Genomic DNA, 20,148 nt, shown 5'->3' on the forward strand with positions numbered 1-20,148 from the left:
TGTCCGTTAAAGTTATCTTACTGCTATTATTTCTTTTGTTAAAATAAAATGGATTTCGATTAATAACCAATTCTTATTGAACCTCTTAATTTCAATTATATCAACATCATACTTTGTATCATTTATATTCATTTATGAGATTAATTTTAAATTTCATTCTGATATTAATGTCAATCCATTTAGTAAAGATCACATTATTAATGCTATTTATAACTTCTATACCACATTAGATACAGATTAAACTGTAAAACTTTCATATAACTTGTTAAGTAATAATGGATAAAAACATAGTTTGAAGCCAAGAGAATGTCTGGTTTAAAAAAAATAATTTTGTAATAACATTTCTCTACATATATTTTGATTCTAAGCATCTTGATTAAAATAAAATATCTCCAGGCAATTGTACATCTTATCCTCAGCAATTTTCTCTTCTTCAATAGAAACTTCTTTACAAACACATTCTTCTCGCGAGGAGACCAGGTAAGAAAACGGTTTGAAAACCAGTCCTGGTCCGGCGCGAGCGAACCGTGGGTATCGTTATCCAATCAGTATTCTATAGTGATATATCGATACCCGGGTCTTGTGTACCACATCGTATACAACACCGAGCTACTACTAGATAAGTTGGACCACTGACCTAGATTTTATTGTAAAATCACCTCAACACTACGTTTTACGATTTTTCTTAACTCGTATTTATGGTAGTTTCAGTTTCTACAGTTTGTACACTATTTCTACAGCACATAAAACACCAAAATATTTCTTTTTCATTAACAATATAAATATAGATTTCCTGTATAAGCTTAACAAACAAAATTTGAAAAAACTTAAAGGTCTAATCACCTTTTAAATGTTTTAAGAGGCGATAAACTCGCCGTTCTAAAGAAACTAAAAGTGAAAGTACAATTTTGGATTGCGGATTTGTCAAAGATAAAACGCCTTCGGTCTTCATACGTTATATAACGTACGGTAGATTTCTCTATAAGTCCATAGATGGGAAAATTGTATTTGCCAAGATGTCAGTTATGCGTTTACTAAATTAGGAAGATGGTATGATTGTATTGTGTCTACCTAAGCAGACGAAAAAGGAAAAGAAGAAGCTGGGAATTCCTTAACAAAGACTCGTAAAATTCCCGTATCCGAAACACCATCGAGCTTAAACATTTCGAATCATAACCTTTCAAATGGTGCATTGTGTAACGGCGATGAATTCAACTTCTTAATTTAACCCAATCAAAAAACTTGTTCATTTTCAATTTCAAAGATTTCTTCACATAAATTACTCTAAATTAAATTAATTGAATTCTCCTAGTTAATTTAAAATTGAAAAAGCTTTTTGTTTAATTTAATTTCTTCTTCAAATCAAATATTTCATCAATCATCCAGAAATTACATCCATTAATTTTTGAAATTTCATTGTGTTATTGCAACTAATTTATAATTAACCCATAAAATTAGATTGATTGTTTTTTTGTTTGATACTCATGAGACCTTTTTCTTTTCCTAAAAACAATCATCTTTAAACCACGACCAACAATTAAATTTTGAAATTAAAACCACATCGTAATAACTTCCCTCCCCCTAAATTATTTTGAAATCGAATCGTTTAAATCGAAGATTTCAACATCTTCCAGAAGCGAAGTCGTCTTCATCACAATTCAAACAATAAACTCCTCATCTCAAAATAATTTCCGTAAGTATTTCGGTGAACGTTTCTGATCCTCTCAACGAAGCCCCGAAGAAGAAAACTTTCTACCGATACTTTTCTTCCCACACCGCGTGAAGTCGACCGGCTTCGTTCTCTCTTTCTCTTTCGTTGTGACTTCTTGTATCCCCTCTGTACACAAAAGTAAAGAAGAGGAAGCTGATGCAGGTCTTCCTCTCATCATTTCTTGGAGGATTTGAGTCAGTTCTTAATGATTTGTCCACCGAAGAGCAACCTAATCGTGACGTCATGACGTGCTCGAGGTTTGAGTAGTTTTTGTGGTGATGAGTATAGTGTGAACAATTTTTTTGAATTATAATTATTTATTACGTTTTTATTTTGATTGGAGTTTATTGAAATTTTGGGGTTTTGGTGGAGGAAAATGCACCTGAAGATGCTGCTCAAAACTGTAAGTTTATTGCGGTTAAAACGTTTTGATTTCATGAGATTTTTTTCTGTTAATTAAATGGATAGTGTGTTAATTGAAGGTATTTAATGGATGAGGCGGAAAGAAGGTGTGAACTTTGCACTCTCATAAAAATAAGTGAAACTCTTATTAGTGAGAAACTTTCATTGAAGATTCATTTATATCCAACCGGAAAAAAATAGAATTTCTTTATTAATTTATTGAGTTAATAATATAAATTGAATTAATAATAAAGATTTGATTTGGTTATGAAGTAGAATGATTTTATATAAAATTTAAATTGATTTCTATTGGATAGCTAATGTTTGAATAAATAAGAGTATTATAGAAAGTTGAATATTAAGAGAATTGTGTTAATTTTTTGCACAACCCAGTTAAAAATCTAAACGATGTCAGTGGAATTTTGGATGAGTCAACAAAATAAATTGACACGAATTTGTGGAAATAACGCAAACTATCTATCTGAATTAAAGCTTAAAACCTCTATTTTAATAAGAGCTTTGCGTTATATAATGCTTAATGATTTAATTTTGATGAAAAGCATTTTTAAAGAACGATTGAATCGCTCTAATTATATTAATGAAAATAATGACACAAACTATATCACATTTTAAAATTTTAAAGATATATTTTTAAGTACACTTTAATTATATATAGGTTACTAATTTAGTTTCAAAGAAAAAATAACTAAAGTAATTATTCCATACAAAAGCACAACACTTTAGAATAATCGGGAATTTTTTTTTGAATTTTGGGAACTATAAATTTATTTATAATTCAAATTAAAATTTAAAATGTCTATTTAAAAGATAAGCGTTAAGTATATTGTTGTTAACGATTTAATTTTGAAGAATAAGTTGTTTACACAAAAATATTAATGAAAATAATGACTCAAACTATATCACAAATTAAAGTCTTAAAAGTGTACTTGTAGGTGAACTTTAATTATATATAGGGTATTTATATAGTTTCAAAGTATCAAAGAACTCATACAAAAACACGAAACTTTCAAAATATTTTTAAATGCATTTTTATAAAATGATTGCATTAAAAGTTGTATTTTAAGATAAAATTTTGGTTACAAAGATTCACAGAAAGTTGCATACGATATGCACCGCTATATGCCATATATTCCACGACATATGATACAACTTTTTAACCATTGTTGCTCTCATAACGTTTCCGCAGTCTTGAATAACGGAATTAGTGTCAGTCAAAGAGCAGTGAAGTGAGCGGAGCTTTAAGTAACCTTTCAAATAATTCTTTAGTGTGGTATTATTTTATTAAATGGATTATTTCGAATTCTATTTGAAAAATATTTTAATTAAAACGAATTAAAAATTGTTCAAACAATAATTGGGAAGATAACGTTGAATTCCATTTCTATATTGTTCACAGGGAAATTAAAAAATTAATAATTTTCAAAAATGTTTTGATAAAAATAATTACAGTCTCGAATGCAGAGTAAAATAGGCTTTCGAATGATGTCAATAAGGTACCGTGAAATAGGGTGAAATCGTGCCTCCTATGGTGAGAATGTGCCACACGGTTTTTTAATGTTCCGAATTCGTAGTAAATGCTGATACATCGACAATATCATGTCCGAGGCGCCAAATTGAAAGTTATGTAAAAAAACCGTGTGGAAAATTCCTATTAATGGTACTAATTAAAAAAAATCTAGTTGGCACTGCATTTTGAAAAGTTTGACAGCTAAACAGTTGAAAATTATTTTCACAAAAGATTTTGTTTAGTCAAATTTCATGTTGATCGACAAGTACTTTTGGAAATATTAAGCCGGTTCCATACTTAATGACTTGTATATTCTTTATTGTTGATTATTTTCATTTTTAGTTAAGAATTTCTTTCATGACATTATTATTTATATATACATAGTCATACATACAAGTCTGGACTTGCACGTTAATGCACATCGCGCTAGGCTTCTTCAGAACGCGCCTGTTCGTTAATGTTAAAGAATACTATTTGTCAAATACTATCAAATCCGCCATTGCAATAGTTTTAGAGAAAAACAATTTGTTAGCCTTTATAAAAATTTATCAGTTATTATTCAAACACACCCAAATTAGTATAAATATATAGGACACAATACACATCGGAGAAAATGATGGATTTCTTGCGTGCTACTCAAAATTCAATTTCATACTTTCATAAAATGAAATTTTTATTTATGGGACTTTTAATTATTATTTGTAATGTCATAGAGTTTTTAAAAGAAAATTGATTTGACTTTTAATTTTGCGTTTTACCTTTTTCACTCTTTTCTCGTCTAAACCATGTAAAACCGAAAGAATTTCGAATTCAACTCATAAATAGAAATAATTTGTCATAAAATAAGTTAGGTAATATTTCTGACAACGTTTAGACTTATTGATTCCACTTTAATAATTCATGAAAAATGGAAAACTTACATTATATATGTTCGATTATACAGTAAAAAGATTCGTTTTGAAAAATCTCTTAAAAGTTCTGACATCATCCTTCATTTTACTGGATGCATTTTAATAATATACATACTATTTCATAATGTATGTCATGATGTGATAGGTTGTACAAAAATTAAAAAAAAAAAGTCTATCAGCTTACCCTTTAAAATGCACCATTTTCGAGATACAGGGTGTTGAAATTTAATGAAATTTTTTGCGAATATCTCCGGAACCGTTTATCTTACAGAAAACAGCGTTTGTAAACATTTTCTACACATAATAGCTAAGTTTTGTGCGAGAAAAAATTTTTTTAAAGTTATAATTGGTGAAGATTTTGAAGGGGTAGTGGTTGTTTTTCTCCCCAACTTCTACGCCACTGAAAAAAGTACGGTTTTGAGAGCCCCATTTGAATCGTCAATGTTTTCTACACAAAAAAGATACTGTAGGTCATGAGCTCTAAAGTTGACCGTTTTCTAGAAAAATCAACTTTTATGTTGAAAAACATGGTCAATTTTTTAAATAACAATTTTATTTTACAATTAAACAAAATTTATGTAAACGTTACAACAAGTAACAAAAGCAAGCGTTAACTTCATATTTGCAAAATAAAAAAAATGAAAAAATGAAAAAATGATACAAAAGTTGTCTTTTCAAAATTCTCCAAACCGTAAAGGTAACGCATTTCACACATTTCAGCATTTGTGTAAAAAATTGTATAATTTATTTTTAACAAGTAAGCCTTAAATTTTATAACAAAAGCTATCTCCTGTCAAAGTAACAATTAGTTTGCACCTGCAAAAAGTAAACTTATATTACAAAATTAAAAATGAATCACACAAACGCTGAAATGTGCGAAATGCATTACCTTTACGGAAAAAAGGAAAGACATCCTGATCGCCCAGTACCACACCATAACTTGTTTCTACGCATTCACCAACGACTATGGGAAACCTTAATGGAAGTTTTAAAAGGAATACTGCTGATAATGGGTGGCCTATGGAAGTTGCAAATCCCCAAGTAGAAGAGACTGTCCTCAACGAAATTGGTGAAAATCCGACCACAAGTACCAGAAAAATTGCTCACAACTTAATCTCACTCGCCGGTTTGGAGAATTTTGAAAAAGCAACTTTTGTATCCCTACCATATCCAAAGAGTACAAGCCTTATTGCCAACAGATTATCCGCCAAGATTGGCTTTTTGTACATGGATGCAAGACAAAATAGCTCAAAATCCTGAGTTTGAAGCCGAAGTTCTGTTTACCACATATGGGCAGAAGAAAATCCACATGAAATTGCAGAAGGCCATCATCAGCAACAATTTTCCGTAATTGTTTGGGCTGTCATCGTCGGTGATTATTTGATAGGCCCACATTTTTTACCGAACAAATTAAACGATGCAGATTATCGACAATTTCTAAAAGAAGTACTGCCGGAACTGCTCGAAGATGTACCGCTTCAAGTAAAACAAAACATGTACTTTATGCATGATGGAGCTCCGGGCCACTTTAGTTTGCTTGCTCGCCAATACTTGGACAACGAATACCCAGACCGTTGGATCGGTCAAGGAGGTCCGCACCCTTGGCCACCGCGATCTCCTGAACTTAATTGTTTAGATTTTTTTTGGGGCCATCTGAAAACCATAGTCTACCCTACTCCCGTTGAAAATGTTGACCAATTAAGAGAGCGCATTGTTGTATCTTGCGACATAATTCGGAACACTCCGGGAATTTTCTTGCGTGTTAGACAGTCAATGTGTATGATTTGTAATTGTTTTTTTTAATTATGCAATTATGACGTTAACGTTTGCTTTTGTGACTTAAAAGCATAAGAAATTTCAAAAAACAGTAAAAATAAAAACTACATCATGTTAAATGATCAACTGGATATGAAGTTTACACCGCTTTTTCAATGTCTAAGAAATATTTGATTTTGCTTTTTCATTTCGTTTACCTGTTTCTATCTTGGCATGTGTCTTTCATACAAGTTTTAAAGGTCGTCCATTTTAGTGTTATTTTATATATCGTTTGTGAAAAAACTTGTGTAGTTTTTGTCTTTTTACAGTTTATTTATTTATATGTTGTATTTTAAAGTGTAATTTCATATTTTTAAAATGTATTTTATATGTCTGTTCTTTGTGATGTTAATTTTATTTTATTGACCGTAAGTTCTATAAGAATTTTAATTTTTAATTATTAAAAGTAATTAATATATAATTGTAGATTCGGCTGAAGATGACAAAGTAAAACTAGTCGAAACCGGTTCCGTTAAAATAAATTGAATTTTGCAAGATAAGAAGTTATATTTATTTGTTTAATATTTTAATATTTAAACGAAACGTGCAACATGGATATCAACAGTTATAACAGTTATTCTAACGTTTTAGTAAAAATTTTTATTTCAAAAAATTGACTTTAACAAATTTTTTCCCGCAAAAAACTTAGCTGAAGTCCTGTGCATATATTATGAAACACCTGTATATATAAAATTGATAACTTGAGAAATGTTTTTAAAATTACCACCAATTATCAATTAAAGTATCTAATTTCCAATGACAAAGTAGGTACAATTCGAAATTTCTTAAAAGTTTCTATTTTTCATTTTAATAATTATTGCAGATTTTGAATTATACGAATTTTTATATAATATCATTCTTAATTATCAAGTAAAGTACCCACTTTCAATGAAAAAGTGTGTTTTGAGATATCATTTTTATTAGTTAAGTTATGTATTTTTAAATTCTTTGATATAACATTGATACATTTTAATAATTGGTGAAAAATCGATTGCTTAAAATACGATTATGAAATTTCCACCAATTATCAATAAAACTGTTTACTTTCCAGTGACTAATTCCGTTTTGAAAAATCGCTTTTAGTTATTGCAATAAAAAATTTAAAATTCATTGACATTTTTGACAACGTTCAATTTAACTAGCTCTGTTTTCATAATTTATGAAGAATCGATTACTTCGTAAACGATTATCAAATTACCATCAATTATCAATTAACGTATTTAATATGCAATGAAAAAGTTCGTTTAAAAAAACTACCTTTAGTTTTTCAGAAATAAATATTTAAACTCTTCGAAATTTCTTACAATTTTCTGTTTTTCTGGATTCATTTTAATAATTCGTGATAATCTGATTTCTCGGAATTTTGAAATATCACATTTATTTGCTGAGATACCAACTTTTTAAATCCATCGAAATTTCTGACAATTCATTTTTACTGGATTCATTTCAATAATACATGAAAAATCAATTAATTGATAGATGTTTATAAAACTACCACCAATTATCCACTAAACTATCTAATTTTCAAGTTTGTTTTGAAAAATTAAGTACTTTTAGTTTTCTAGAAATTTCTGAATTTTTTTTTAATTTTCTGCATCCATTTTAATACTCGTAATTCGTGAAAAATCGATTTCTTTGAGTATGGTTAAAAATAAACTCTCTAATTTTCAGTTAATTTTTCAGTTAAAATCTTGGTTTGAAAAATTCATCATCATCATCATTGTATGCGTCTTTTCTCGCAACCACACTCTATTTTCTTCTTTCCTGTGTAACCACCATGATCAATTGTCTAGTCGTCATCATCTTTTTCACGACATTCCTCTTCTATGCTTTCTGGAGGAATCCACCGCCTGATCTGTCATCTATTCTCTTCTATTGTATTCAAATGCCATTCTATGTCAACCTTTTTTCCTAATCTGTTATTGCTGTCTCCGTATGCGTTTATTATTTCTATAATGACACTATTTGTAATGTGATGGCGTCATATTTTTTTAAGATTCCCTAAATTTCAGAGCAATACAATGCAATAACTTTTATTATAGATTGGTATATTCTGCGTTCTATGCATTTCCTTATTGCTTTAGACCACCACAAGCTCTTCGCACACTCTCATTTGGCAGCCGCCCAAATTTCCCAAGCGTTTAGTAGCTGGGAAACTTTCTGACATAGTTTGATTTGATTTGACATAGTGTTTTTCTATAAATTGTCTCAAACAAAATAGGTTACCTGTGCATGGTAGCTGGTAGTTCTAAAATCACTTTGTTCTTCTATATCATTCCATTCATCTTCCATCTTTGTATGTAATACACGCCTGTAAAGCCGAACTGGTAGTCTTGTCAATCCTTTTTATGAATCCAGAGTTATGCATGCATGTTTCCACCCGTCTGGTATGTTTGATCTCCCTTTTAGGTAAAAAGACTGAAGCTTTATGTTTCTTCGCATTGTGTTTAGGGCTGTTTCTTCACCACCGTCGTCTTCTGTTACGTTCATGTTTATCTTATATACATTTATGTGTTTTTTAAGTACATTCTGGAAATGTTTTATCCAATCGTCACTGTTTATGAGAGATAGATTAGTTTTTTCTTTTAAATTTTTCCTAGTGCTTGAGATAGTCTTCCAAGCTTCTCTCTTTCTACCCCCTCCCATCGATCTATCCACATACACACGTCTGCTAAGCCACATATTGTCTTTCGTGTTACTCACCTCTATTTTTACTGCTTTTGTGGTGTATGCTTTTGCATTTGTCTTTAATAATTGGTTTTAGGTCTTCATTTATCCATTCGAATTCCATTCTGTTGGCTGCTTTATCCACCTTCCCAAGAGCCTTATACGTAGCTTCATGATCTTTTACTTTGATGTTGAGCAATCTTTCCGCTAAGTGTAAGTTTGTGGAGGAATCATACGAAATCGTCTTGTAATAAGTCCATCTTATACTTTCGACTTGCTTGGTTGTCAAATTGGTTCTGCCCATAGGGATGCCTGTTGGCAGCCCTTGCGTAGCCGATCGCAGCTTAACTCATGATTCAACAAATATTTAAGAATTAAAAAAAATTGTTTGAAAAGTTTTTATTAAATCAAGTTTCAATTATACTAAAGAAAAATTCAAGAAACCTTTTAAGCTCTAATATCGTATAATTTAGTATTGAAATTATAACATTTACATGAAGTAACCGGCAATATAATATAATTAAACGATCAAGTAAAAGCGACGACGAAGACTTTCCACACAACTTAAAACAGAAACAATTATAATAACCAGCTGAAATGACATCACGTACCCGGACTTTCTATACGAAAACCTCTCCCGCAAAAGACTTGCATACGGCCTGACCTTAATTTTGTTAAAAATAAACACGTTCACGTCCAAAGAACATTCGTCAATACGAATGACAAATAATATTCGCGACAATTTGTTATTTCCCCAGTTTTAATCAGAAACAGAAAGAAATCTCTAATTTTAAATCTAGAAAAATGTGAAACGTCTGTTCCAGTCGTGTAGCCTAATTCTTTTACATCCTAGAAACTTGTACCATTAAGCACAGTCCTCTTAGGGTATGACGTCTCTCTCTTTGATACATTCTGAGACGACTCTCTCTATTAAAAAGTTGTTCTTTTTTTGTTTTGCAGGCAATCGTCTGTTGCTTACTAGCAACCGCTTCGGCTGCGGAAGATAATAAAAAGAGGAAAGGGAAAAGGAATTTAGAGTATCTGACGCATCACCCACAGAACTATAGGTTGGAAAGAAGGATAGCTGTCGGTCCGAATAGATTTTTTCCACAAAGAACATTGTATAGAAGACCTCAATCAGTACCCGCTCCACCCTACGCGGTCCCAATGGAACCATTAATGCAATATTCCCAAAGAGATCCTTTGTATGATCCAAACTTAATAAACCATAGTGATGGGGGGAATGACTTACAAACTGATAATAATCATTTAGCTGAAAATATTTATGGTAAACACGTCATTGAGCGTCCTGTATATATAAAAGAACCTGAGCCTATTATTGAAATTATTATCAAAGAATCGAATGTGACTCTTCCACCACCTATTCAACCACCACCAACACCTAAAAAGAAAGAACAAGTTCAAGTCTTTTATGTAAAATACAAAAAAAATCCTGGAGGTAAAGGAAAGGATAGTATTATATATGAAAAACCAATTCCGGCACTTTCACCTCACGTTGTTAAAGATGAAGAAGAAGTGGTTCATAAACCGGAACATTTACCTGACTTTGTTACATCAGCTCCTCCACCAAGCACAACTTTAAGAGCGATAATTAAACCTGAATCGGAAACATTTCATGCTCACAAAGGAATTCATATCACATTTGGAGGAATTGAAGAAAAAAAAGAACACGATGATGAAAATGAGGAGTCAGCACCTCAGCCTATTGTTTCACTTCCACAGGAACAGAGATCGTTTAGAACTGAAAGGCAAAGAATCCCACAACCTTACACACCTTTCGAACAACCGCCGCAATTTGGGAGAAGAATTCCGCAATTTTCTTCGCAACAAAATTCGTTCCATGGATTAAGTGGATCAGCAAACGGGCCACCAATTTCTTCAATCAGACACGTACAAGGAGGACCCAATCCAACACATAATCAAATTAATTTGCAAAATCGACCAATTAATCAACAAAATCATCCACAACCACCTCCATTACATCCAGTTCTTCCTCCACAAAGTCCTCCTCATATAAGTTTTCGCCCACAATCTAATTTTAATCCAACACAAAATCAACAATCTCAAATTTCTCAATCATCTCAAATTTCCCATTCCCAATCATCTCAAATTCCTCAAAATCAGCAATTACCTCATTCTCAACCTCATCAAATTCCAAGAACTCCACCGTTTACTCAACAACTCCCGAATCATAACAGACCAGTTTTTCAAAATTATAACTATTTCAAACAACAATCCCAAGTAATAATTCCTCCCACAAATTTTAGACAACCAGTACCTTATCAACCGTTCGATCAAGTTAGAGTACAAACTCCGACATTTCCTAAACCACATCCTCATTTTCCAATAAGACCACCAAATCAACCCCCCGTTAATTTTAATCAAAATTTTCCACCTCATATTAGCCAGTTTGAAAATGGTTTTGCTCAACAATTACCCGTTCCTCAAAATCAGATTAATTTTAATCCCGATGGAAATAATAATCGTGAGCAATTCAATCAAGAGCAAGTTAAGAATCAAAAATTAGAATTTGGACCCCAATTTGGGCAACAATTTGGTCCGAATCAAGATGATTTGAAACAACAACAAAGTAAGCAGCAAGAAGATGAGTTTAGGAAACAACAAGAATTTAGAAAACAACAAGAGTTGCAACAATTCCAGCAACAACAATTACAACATCAACAGATTCAAAATCAACAAATTCAAAATCATCAACAAAATCAAAATCAACAACAATTTAGGGAAGAACCAAATAATCAATTTAGAGATCAAAATCAACATCATCAACAAAATGAATTTAACAAAGATGCAAATCAGAATCAACATATAATTCCACCAGGTGGTGAATTAATCCATTCTTTGCCAAAATACGAACAACATTATCAAGTTAACCCAAATGGTCAACATCAAAAAATTCAATTTACCGAGAATCAAAATATTCAACAAAATCAACCCCCTCAAAGTCTTCCGTTACAATCTGCTTCGACCCAGTCTCAAACTCAACAAAACTTTTTAAACCGCGAACAACACAGACAAAGACTCCAACAACAATTTCAACAATCAACGTATCAAAACGATAACAAAGGTAAACCTACGGATGTTGATACAAAACAAAACGAACAGTTTTTAAGACAATTTCAACAATCAACGTATCAAAACGATAATAAAGGTAAACCTGTGGATGTTGATACAAAACAAAACGAACAGTTTTTAAGACAATTTCAACATCAACACCAACAACTACCTCAATTAGCTCAGCGTCAACGACCGCAATTTGATTCGTTGAACTTTGATTCTCAACAAAGTCAACAATCATTTGCTGAACAACAATTCCAAGAATTACTTGCTAATCATCCTCGAGGACCAACATTGTTAGATCCACCAAGTACGACGACTCAAAGAATTAGATATCAATCAACGACAGCTTCACCTAAATCTCCAACAACGACCGAATCCACAACAACAACTAAAGACCCAAAAGTTCTTAATTTACAACTTCCTGATGAGGTTCCCGATGATTTACGTCAACAATTGTTGTCGTCAGGAATTTTAAATAACGCGGATATCTCTGTTTTGGATTATGATAAAGTTGGTGATATCCCACTTTCCGCACTCCCACCTGATCAACTTGCAAACTTTTATGGTGCTGGGGGAGCCGCTCAATTAGCGTCGGGAAGTGCTCCGGTTCCATCAATCGTAGCACCTCCGAAATCAATTTCTACTAAAAAAATCGATGATCAAGAATCAGATCAAGAAGTTGCAGCTTCGAGCAATGAAGAGGTTAAAGTACCGGCCGTTGAAATGAAAGTTGTTCGATACGATCCGGAGAGTTCGGAGGGAAAGGAAGTGCCGAAAAAGTATATTAAAGATGATGCAAAAACGACCGAACCGGTTACGTTGAATGAATCTTACAACCGATATCTTCCGTTGAAGGTTAATGGGGCGCAATTTCCAATTCCTGATATCCCGGAATTGAAAGGGAAGAAAATTAGTAGTGTAGTCGTTTTGGCTCCGGTCGATTATGAATTTGAAAAACGAAAGGTTAAAAGAGCTGCTGAGTTGGAAGGGTTACAGTTTCCGAAAGAATCGCCTTTGAAGAGATTATTGGACGATCCTTCTAAAGAAAATTATATCCGATTTTTGGAGAATGAGAATAAAACGTCGGCAAATCATCAAGCTGTTATATTGCTAGTAACTGAGTAAGTTTTAATTTTTAATTTTATAATTGGTAATTAGATTTTATTGTAATTTCAGTTTTTCGTAAAATTTAATGGTATTATTGTAGTTTTTATATTTAAAGCTATTTTCTAGATGATATCAAAAATGGCTGTTTGTTATCAAAATCAACTTTTACTCATTTAAATAGTTTTATTCCTAATAGAGATATCATCGTAGAAACCATAATTAATTAATTAATTTTAGGTACCAAATTAGCAAACAAATCAGCTTGTGTTCTTATTTGTGGTCTACCTTTTTGTCATAAGTATTTTTAACTTCTTCATAATTTGGCACGAATACAAAAATATCGTCGAGTTATCTGACACAGACATTTGCTTTTTATGATTAGAAATTGAATGTAATACTCCTGAATTCAGCACCATTTAGCAATATAAAATAGTTTTTATCTGACGCCCAATGTTGTATGGACTAATAAAACTGGAAATAATTGAGTTACAAGAAGATGTTGCTTTAAAGAACATTTATAGTTAAATTCCAAAAACTCTTTGGAGTGACTAATTTTGAACTAAAAATGTGTGTAAAAAGTATATTGGAGTATTGTGCACCATGACTTCACTTATATGTGTAAAGCAGGCAAATCCTTGACATCTCACGAATATGACCCCAAATTTGAAACAGGTTGTTCTAAACATACCTGCCGTATCATGCAGTAGTTATGTGACTCATTTATGTGACTTTCCTATCATATCATCTATCTCTATCTTCTAATCTTAATTTCTTCAAGTTCAGATTGAATGATCTATATTCAGTAAAAAATTAAATATCTCGTATCATCGTGGTTATTCCACCAATCCATCATCCCGTGCTATATCTACATACACTTCTTTCTCTGTTTAAAATTCCTTCTTCCACTTCTCTACTCACCTTTCTTCTATTGATTCCTAACTACCGCATTCGCCTTTCATATTCTGACTACATTATCTGTTCTTTTCGTGTTGTCATCTTCTGCTCTCATCCAACTTTCATCTCACACTCTGTCTCTCAGCCCGTGCTTCCTGGAATCGCTTAATAATCTCATTAACTTGCCAGCTTCTTTCTTTGTTATTTAACATCCATTTAAAAACAATAATCGTTGTAGATTATGTATTTGTAGTCTCGTGAGGTTTTGGTCATCAGTTCCCCCATCTATACTTCCTAAGTTTGTACCTCTCCTCCTACACAATTTTAGTCAAAACTCTTCTTATGTCTTATCCGCATATATTACACAACCTTCATCATCAACAATTCTATGGTCCCGTCCGATTTCACGAAAACATTATTGCAATTTGCCCGTTTATCTTAATGAGCGCAGCGCTTTCTTTCCCGTCTTTCAATCTCTTCCACTTCCTAAGCGTAGCTTTACCCACAAGAGAAGAAGCCTAACTCCTCAAACTTCTACTCCTTACAACAGCGCAGACATCAAAACTTTTTTATTTCCCGGCTCACATCTCATTTCTCCCTAGCTATCACTTGACAATTGACACAATTGACACACTTCACTTGTTCCATGATGAATAATACACTTTGATTATATATAATATGGATTGAGCCAACGAGAGAGATAGCTTGCGCAAGGTGATCGAACCGAGATAGACATAGAAGCGTACTGCCATATAATGGGTGTACTGATAGAAGTGAGATAGATATAGAAGCGTACTGACATATAATATATCTATCTTTGTTACACTTTCACATTATCACTTTCCATCTGCGTCTATTCACCTTGAGCAACATTTTTGTTAGTAGATATATTCAGTTAGCTCAATCCATATTATATATAATCAAAGATAATACAGGATTTATCATTATTCCAGATTTTTAAATATTTGTTTTAACCTCACCCTATCCTGGATATTTTTGAATAGTATTCCTTGTACATTCCAGCATATTGAGCTTTACGCATTTTTACCCATTACTCACAAAGCTTACATCAGCCATTAGGATGGTAGGATCTTCGGCATAAGCCTGCAACCAAGACATTTTCCTTATTGAACTTATCTCTCAAACTTCCAAACCACTCATTCATTCCATACAACCACAACATTTATCATAACCTGGAACCTTACGCACGTCCGTTGCTAACACTCAATAATACAAACCTTTGGATATTCGATCTCTTACATTGTTGATTTGATTTACTCTTTTAACCCCAATCTGTCGTTCAACTTTCTTAGTCTTTTTCTCCACAAACTCTAACAACAATTCTGCAATCCCTAAGTTTATCAATCCCTAAGGTTATATCCTACCCTATATACTCTATGGTGGGTTCTAGGCCACAGAGATATTGAGGGCAATGAAAAGGTGGACAAGCTGGCCAAAGAAGCAGCGTAAACGCCCAACCCATTTGTGGACTACAAAAAAGGTACTTAACACAGGTAATCAATAGTTAGGAGGTCTCCTTACGCTGGAAACGTTCCAGGTCACAAACAAGTAAAGAGTATGACGTCGCAAAACAAAACTAAAGACGTTTTATGCCTCAGCAAAGGGAATCTAAGGGCGCTCTCAGGCTTCCTGCCATGCGCCCCTAAAATGCCATCTCTTCCACATTCGTAACGACGAGTCAGAGACTGCTGAATATATACAGTGTCAATTCGACGCCAGAGACCGCCTAAGACACAAAATTTTCGGTAAACTACGTCTGACATCTACCGACATAAGGAAACAAGACCTTGGAGCAATACTAAGGTTCATCAAGGATCTACACTTGCCCTAAACATTTGGAGAGCTTTTGGATGGCTTTTGGAGGACATGCATAGTGACAAGTAGCCCCATTTATATCGCCTACTATATTGTAAATCTCCTCCACACTATCTTGATAGATTTAAAAACCGTACTCAGATCGTTCTTGGTCTTGCTGTGTACTTTTCCTTGATGCCTTGTCAAGGCCTTGTTAGAAAATATTTCTGAAATATACCTTGCTGAGGTAGTCACTGTTCAGCCAAGTCCGTCATCATACTTCAACTTACGCCGTTTTTATTCATTCTCCTCTCCTTCATCCATCCGTTCTTTTAGCACTCTCACACTTAGCCTCTCCACAACTTTCCTCTTTGCCAAAATTCTCCCTCTTGTGCAATTCCTCATCACCCTTGTCTTTCCCTTCCTGATAAAGCTCCTCACTATCCTCAACTGTTTTCACTTTCCACCCAACCTTTCAACAGTCCACCAAATCCCCCATTCCTTATCCTTCCTCACCCTCTTCACTTTCTTTAACATATGACCACAAACTTAAACCTCATTTCACAATTCTACTTTCCCATTGTGCATTCACTCTCATTTCCGTTCTCAAGTCAGAATTTGAATGCAAACAATTAGGATGCTATTTTACTGAAAGTGATTGCTTGATTGAAGTTCATCAAGAAACTGCAAGAATTCAAACGATTAACATATTCCTTCAAGATGCTTATTTCAACTATGTATTAGTACAACAGTAAATACTAGTTGATCCATTATTTTTCGCGTTTGGCTGTGTATAGACGATAACACATAACTTGTAACCAGCTCAACATAACTTCAAATCAAATTAATTCATCCCCAAGGGATCATAACCAGAAGTTAATCAAACCGCTAAGGATCTGAACTACAAAGTAATTCAACTTCAAAGCACGTCAAAATAACCCCCAAGCTCAAACTCAACTACAAACCAAGACGAAATCCAAATGTTGCAAAAAATAAGTATTAGATCAAATGTGAATGATATGATCTGGTTTGTTTACAAATGCAAATGATCTCGGGTAAGAAATGTTGTGTATAGTAAGATTTTTTCTCTATGGAAAAAACGACTTTAAGTACGAGTTTGATAACGAGTGTTGTGCACATTCTGTAATATTGTAATTCTGACAACATGTAACATTCTGTAATGTCATAGATCAGTTAAAAATCTAGCGCTTACCTCCAACGCTAAGAAGTTTGGAAGAATTCCGAAGTATTTAGCATAAATACTCGTTTCGTCGCTTTCTATGATTGGGTTTTGAAATCAGAGGTGAATCAAGGATGATGAAGTGATGGTTAATAGTCGTTATTGGCTGTACTTTTTTCATCTGATATCTTGATATACTTTGGTGATTTTTAAATGGATGCAATACTAAGCATTTTTCTCTTATACCAAATACGTACCACATATACATAGTATCTCGTCAGTTAAGATCAGATGTGTTGACATGTTTTCTCCACTACATCTTAGTTTGACATAATAAAACAGTTTGTCAAGACGTTCAACTCTAAAAGTTAACATTTTCGCCACGATGCTATTTTTTTCAAGATAACACAGCTCAGCTGTATGGACAAAGTTGATAAACTTGCACAAACACTAATCCACATACAGATCAATCTTTGTGCAGCTTTAGCACCAACACTACATTATTTTTACTCATTAATATATATATAAAATGAGCACTTTTGCTTTGATTCCTTCAATTCTTGACTAATAATTTCTCCCAACAGCTTTTAACCAGCTATAAATTTGCTTTGCTAATAATTATTAATTATTGTACAATCAATTTTTGTTCTCTTTTTAATTATTATGTTTTATTTTTATAGACCTTCAGGAAATGCAAAGGAAAAAGAGATTTTCATGTACGACGTTGCAACACAATCGGTAAGCAAATTGAGCGGTGAACTGTCATCGGCTTTTGTAGAAGCAGCAGATGCGAATAGTAACGATTCGGACGCGTCAGCATCAAATTTAGTTGAAGTTCGAATACCGTCCCCAAAAGTTGAAATCGACAGGGTGGATGTGGAAGGGGACGCTTTGGAATTGGAGAGTGCCGCATCGGAAAACGTAGCTGCCAGTAAAATTCCAATTATCGATCCGATGGATGCTGAATTGGAACCGCAAGGATCGGAAAACTTCGAACATTTCGTTGATATATCAGGCCAAGATCTTTCAGTTTCCGAGGAACATGTTCAAATCGAATCTGGATATAGCAAAACTGAATCAAATCATAAATGATTCGATTAAATTATGATATGGAAAGATGAAAAGTTTACTAAAATGAAATGATTTAATCAATTTGATGATTTAACTAAACAAAAAATTAAATAAATATAAACAAACAAAAATGAAAGGAGAGATGAAATAATTTAATTTTTTATTTTATTAGAAGTATAATTTAAGATTAAGAAAAAAAAGTGATTCTGATTTAGGTTTATCATCAAATCGAATTTTTTGCTTAAATATTAAGGATAAGTGGAAGAAATTGCAAGACACTAAGTATTTTTGTACATAAAGAGTGTATATTAGATTGTAAATTTTGTGTATTTTTGTAATAAAAAGCTTTTAAGTAATAATGAATTGCTTTTTTGCTACATAAATTTATATATGAGTTAAAGATAGATTTCAATCTGAAATTCGCCGAATCCTAAATTACTATTGAAGAAGGAGTGACTGGTACTAAGTTCCTCTAGGAAAGTAACACAAAGTTATTGTAAACTCATTGGCTAGCACAGTTATTCCAGACTCTTCAGAGCAGCTTAGAGGTATTCCAAACTTTCCACGTTAGCTGTAGAATTTTGCAGACTACCTAAGAGTTTCTCCTATCTAGGTTAATGTTAGTCAAGACTATCCAGACTAACTAAGTAAGAGTTATTCCAAACACTTCTAAGTTTCTGAATCGAAATTGTTCAGGCTATACCAGAGCTTTTTCAAGGTCTCCAAAGCAGTTCAGAGTTACTTTCGAGTTGGTCTGAATTATTCCAAGCATTCTAGAGTAACCCAGAGTTACTTATAACTTAGTTTAAAGTTACTGAAAACTGTTCACACAAAGTAAAATACGTAAAAGTTTTTTTTAGATACTATTTTAGAAAATCGGCTCCGAATTGTCCTTTGAAGACCTATATCAATGTTCAAAATTTCATGAATGAACACCATCGTAATGGTTGGCGTGCACGAACAGTCATAAATTATGTTAGAATTGCTTAAGCTCTCGTCATACCACCAATAAGTGCAATTCCATTCACACTTGTCGAATATGCCATCAAAGACATCATACGCTATTACATCTGAATTCCAATAATTTGTCTCCAAACCGAGTCTTCCATGTGACCCTGAAACAACGGGATCTGTAATGAGTTCCTTGCTAACTGTTATCTGTCCTATCACTGAGGTGGAAATTGAAGATTATAAAGTTTCATAAAGTCAAAGCATTAATTGATTCCAAAAGTATGATAAATTTTATAACCGAAGAACTTCAGACTCGCCTTAAAATCGCTAAAACTAAGCGTTCAATTGCCATTGAGGGACTAAACCAAACATCTTCAACATGTAAGAGAGGCAGTGTCGTTTGTGCCATTAAACCATGTAATTCCAAATTTGCTCCGGGCAACCAAGACTACCTATTGAATTGTCAAAATATCTTCGTAATCTTAGCATAACAAAGAGTCTCAATTGTTACTTGAATCTATTGATTTGTTGTTGGGATCCGAATTAGTGCCATATATTTTAACTGGAAATCATCACATGGGTGATATAGATGAACCAGCCGCTTTGGAAACTATTTTTGGGTTAGGTTGGTAATGGGCAAACTACCTGATTTTCCACCGTCAACGGCCAATGCGTCTTTGTTGATTCAACCGTCTCTGGACACCTGTTTACAGCGGTTTTGGGAAGTTGATCAGGTTAAAGAGATCTTCGCTGAGTCACCGGAAGAAAATCATTCAGTTCAAAATCACTTACTAACGTATTGATACTGGTCGATTTATGGTCACGTTGCCATTCAAGGCAGCAACTTTTGAATTGGGTGAATCCTACTCACTCTAGAAAAGAGATTAATCAAAAATTCAGATTTATTTGATAAATATAAGAAATTTATGGAAGATTTCCTGTCAGAATGTCACATGTCTGCTGTTCCCACGACTGATTATTTCAATACCACATACAA

At 33.0% G+C, this 20,148-nt stretch overlaps 1 protein-coding gene across 1 annotated transcript; it reads left to right on the forward strand.

Moving 5' to 3' along the window:
- Positions 1-1,908: 1,908 nt before the first annotated feature.
- LOC111423915 (uncharacterized) lies at positions 1,909-18,320 on the forward strand. The gene is made up of 3 exons (XM_023057305.2): positions 1,909-2,114; positions 9,995-13,254; positions 17,810-18,320. Exons 1-3 carry the CDS (start codon positions 2,088-2,090, stop codon positions 18,219-18,221), a joined length of 3,699 nt encoding a protein of 1,232 aa, XP_022913073.2. The 5' UTR covers positions 1,909-2,087; the 3' UTR covers positions 18,222-18,320.
- Positions 18,321-20,148: the final 1,828 nt, after the last annotated feature.

Source organism: Onthophagus taurus, chromosome 7 (assembly GCF_036711975.1).
Source record: "Onthophagus taurus isolate NC chromosome 7, IU_Otau_3.0, whole genome shotgun sequence".
In the NCBI taxonomy this organism is placed as follows: domain Eukaryota; kingdom Metazoa; phylum Arthropoda; class Insecta; order Coleoptera; family Scarabaeidae; genus Onthophagus; species Onthophagus taurus.